Here is a 4170-nt window from a genome sequence, read left to right as displayed (position 1 = left end):
TCATGAATATCAGTGTTACTATTTTAAGTGGTATCAATATGCATATTCTACAGAAAAATACTTTATTTTATTCATCACTATATATAGTAACCTTATTCTCCAGACAATCTCGCTGAGCAACGTGAACCTTAACTTTGTCCAGATGCTCCAAGACATTGCCCAAGAAGCTAACTTTGTTGTCACATATGTTGACATTGAGGAACTGTCTGTCTCGGGTAAGTTCTATGTGTCTCATTAAAAAACGAATGAAATAGTTTGACAGAAAAAGTCTAAGGTGGCTTGTTTGAACAAAACTTTAGTACATGATTATTTTGGGTAAATGGATACATTTCTATTTTAGCATAGTAATAATTTATTTTTCCTCCATGTTATGCAGGCCAGCATCAGTGTTTGGTCCAGCTATCAACTCTGCCAGTTGCTGTCTGCTATGGCACGGGAGCCAATGTGAAGGAGGCACAGTCTGCTGCTGCTCACAATGCCCTGGAATACCTAAGGATTATGACCAATAAATAAACTTTGTGTTAGGGAGAAGGGGGTCATTTGATGGAAGGTACAGGTATGGAGGGAGCCTTTTTTAAATTTCACGACAAGAAGTAAAACCTGGTGTTGAGTATTCCCTTGTGCAATCAGTGACTCACCAGTTGTGGACTCAAGCTGGAGTTGACTGTGGTAACTGGTGGAGAATTCAACACCCTGTAGAATATTTACCTAACCCCCCCCAAAAAAACAACAGAAAAAAAATTGCAGCACAGATGTGTTGCAAACCAAAAAAATGAAAAAAGTCGTTCTGGAAAGGATGACAAAAAAAGTTGCCTTTGGGTTTTCAGGAGGTAACGAAAAAAAATTAGGAACTCGGACCAGAATGAAGCAAGATGTCTGTGGTACCTGTGGTCAACATGCAGGAATTGGTTATTCGGGCAGAGGGAGAGGTCTGTACAGTTCATCTCTGTACCAAAGATCATGGGCGTTGTGAATGTAATTTAATAACTGCTAAGTAGAGATCAGTCTTTTGACTTACCCAAACTCATGAGAGACAATTTAATTTCCTTAATGCTGTGGTATATAACCTTTTGTTTTGGATATTGAAGGTACACTGCTGTTTGTGCCTTGAGCCATTCACAAGGTTCCCATCATCTCCTCTCCCTGCCTGACTCAAAAATATCATTTTGACCCCACAGATATCCTGATCTGAGTTTGCTCTCGTTGTGTGCATCTGCTATACTTTGCATAGAAATAGTGAAGTGTTACAGAAGAGCACACGCTGGCTGACTTGGCCTCCATGTTGCAGGTTATGTGAATGGTGTAAAGGTAGTCAAAATAGTACCTGACATTCTTACCTCTAGTACAATTACTGTAGGCCATTTGTTGTTTCAGAAAATTAGGTTTGCGTATCGAAGGACACCGCACCATCAATGCAAAGATGGAGTAAAAGTCAACCAGTGCGTGGCCTCCTGACATTAAATGTACCGTAGTCATGGTCCAGGTCCAGGTGTAGGTGTCAGTTGTGGAGTACGTTGCCAGGGTGGACTCTGGATAGACATTCATCACCACTTACCATTTCCACGATTTATCTGCTCTTATTGTCTTTTAGTAAAAAAGAACAAAAAATTAAAGTAAAAAAACAACAGGATGAAAAATCAGCATGTAATTTGAAATGTGCAAATATGCTCTGTTTAATTACAGCATAGTTGTGCATGTCAGTAGGTATTAAGCTTCATTAAGGTGTTCCAACCCTTGCAAATTACTCCATTCTGCAACTTAATAATGCTTTACCCAATAAGCTGTTACGTACATTAATTCTCTTATCTAATGGGCATTCATTAATTAAATGCAAAGTATAGATACTGGATGATTGCTGGCTGTAGAGATGGGCCTCCTTGGGTCAAGAAAGGTCACCTGATGAATTGGCTTGCCAATCATGTCTCAGAGAGAGTGATTACTTGGAGCTGTAGTGACACACACTGTGCCAAAAAACCTTCCTGTTTTCACTTTTAAAACTAAAAAAGATCATCAAAACATAGCAAGTAGAACAAATATGTTTAGCAGAGGAATGTCTGAGAAAGAAACCATCATTTGATCTGAGCATGCATTCCCCATCAATTATTGAAAAAGAACCCAAGGATGGCTAAAGCCCACACAATAATAGTCAGTGAGGTTGAACTTTTTTGTTACTCCGAAGCTGATGTTAACGTGGTGTGGGCTAGGGACAGAAGCCCATTGTACGCATGAGATAGCACTCAGGAAGATGAACAAAGTCACAGTCATATCTTGAAAAAAAATAATTATTAATAATTCCAATCCAAATTTGCAGTAACTGAACATAGGAATCACCGCTCTCTTGTATTCAGTTAGAACAAGCAAATTTGGAGCTGTGTACATGTCATCTGTCTGTGTGCTGTTGGTTTTTGTTCACCAGCAGCCTATGTGGTCTCTACCAAGTTGGGTCGTTGCATTGCTTTCTAAGCAGAGATACCAGTTTAACAAGCAGAAGAAATGAGTTGTGTTAGAGAGAATTGTGTTCCAGTTTTGTGTGACCAACAGAAAAGCTAATTCCATCTGTCATATTAATCTGCTGGCAAGATTGGTCTAATGTAGTGTAGTATTTTGTACTTGGTCAAGGAAAAGTTGGTTTGATGAATTTGAAGTTTGAAGTTTGAAAGGGTGTCACCTTGTACAGTGGATGTAGACATGCCAAATGATAGCTCATCATGTGGATTCAATGAGCTATGCAGTTTATAAATGTTTCATGAGGAATGAAGGTTCTTGGTATGCTGGACGTCAAGGATTATTCTTTGCATTATAATTTACAAGTATGGACAAGTTCTTGAAAAGGAATGAGTGAGTGCTTAAAACGTCTTGGGATGGATTGGCTGTAGGTAATCTGATGGCGACCACATGGTGCTGTTGGTATTTTCAGAAACTGTATCACTCCAAACAACTGGTAAGTTCTTAAGACAGAACTCCCAAGGATAGTGTCACCTCTGTTTGGGTGTTACACATGTTTTGAGTAACTGGTCTTTTCAATCCAGTTTTTAAGAGATTGTGCAGCTCAAATAGTTCTTGTCTATTGTCATTATTGTGTAAGAAAAATTTCTTAGTATCATGGAATGCATGGAGCTCATTCAAGCATGTTGTAATTTTTAATGAGTTCAGTATGTCCCTGATATAAGAGAATTGCCATTTTTGTGAAAATCTCTTTATAATGTATTGCAAGTGCTATTTGAGAAGATACAACTTACTGTTAGTAACCATCAGAATCTGGATTTCATAAGGGCACATACAACTTTTTTTTTATATATATTTTTTATTTATTTATTTATTTTTTTCATGACAAAGACAGGTCTTCTACTACATCAGTGTTGTTTCCACCGTGACTTACTTGTTCAGGGACTGACTTCTGCAAAATACTCAAGAATATGTATTAGCATGTAATTTGCGCACTGTATGCATGTATTTTTCTTGAATAAATTGCAGCACTCAGTCCCTACATGTGACTATGGCTGTAACTTACACAATGTGGTATTTGCATCAAGCCCTATGTGTACAATCTCCAGTTCATGTTAAAGTTTAAAAAAAAAAAAGAAAAAGAATAATGTAATGAGTTGAATATTACAAGTCCAAACTTAGTTAACAGGACACATAGATATAGTATAACTTAGAAAAATTAATATGATGCTTTTTGTCTATTTCTCATCCCTCCCCACCTAAATAATAATTATAAGTTGAATATTATCTATGTGATCTGCTAACAATTTCTATTTATTATGTTCTACAGTTATGCACTAAGTGAATTCAGACAAATTGAACTTTGCCTTTTATTTACCTTCTACAAGTTAATTGTTTCAGATTTGCAGGGTCTGTATTGCATAAGATTGAGGAAGATGAAGAAAAGGCTCTTAATTTCTCAATACTGAAAAATGAAATAAAAATATTTGTTCTTCACTTAATTTCAGTCAATGTTTTATAATGATTATGATTTATAATATTTAATTACTATTATTATCTATTATTATTATTTGTTTTATTATCATCATTTGTTGTTGTTGTTGTTGTTATTGCTGCTGCTGCTGCTGCTGCTCATGAAGTATGGGATCACCCAAGTCTTGGCATTTCCTTATTTAGAATTGCGGTATGGAAGCTACTCCATAGAACTATTGTTTCATTATATGA

The 4170-nt window shown here is 36.6% G+C and overlaps 1 protein-coding gene across 4 annotated transcripts in view; it reads left to right on the top strand.

Annotated features, from left to right (window-relative positions):
- The window catches only part of LOC125032979 (interferon-inducible double-stranded RNA-dependent protein kinase activator A homolog), a 39549-nt gene extending 35743 nt beyond the window's left edge, over positions 1-3806 (top strand). For all 4 annotated transcript variants that reach the window (XM_047624417.1, XM_047624420.1, XM_047624419.1 and 1 more), the window contains 2 exons: positions 104-215; positions 377-3806. In XM_047624417.1, the coding sequence (XP_047480373.1) occupies positions 104-215; positions 377-513 (249 nt within the window). In that variant the 3' untranslated portion in view covers positions 514-3806. The remainder of the gene's footprint in view (positions 1-103; positions 216-376) is intronic.
- Positions 3807-4170: the final 364 nt, after the last annotated feature.

The sequence above is a fragment of the Penaeus chinensis genome, chromosome 15 (assembly GCF_019202785.1).
Source record: "Penaeus chinensis breed Huanghai No. 1 chromosome 15, ASM1920278v2, whole genome shotgun sequence".
NCBI lineage: Eukaryota > Metazoa > Arthropoda > Malacostraca > Decapoda > Penaeidae > Penaeus > Penaeus chinensis.
Note: the sequence above shows the minus strand (reverse complement) of the source record. Positions and strands in the feature narration are given on the sequence as shown.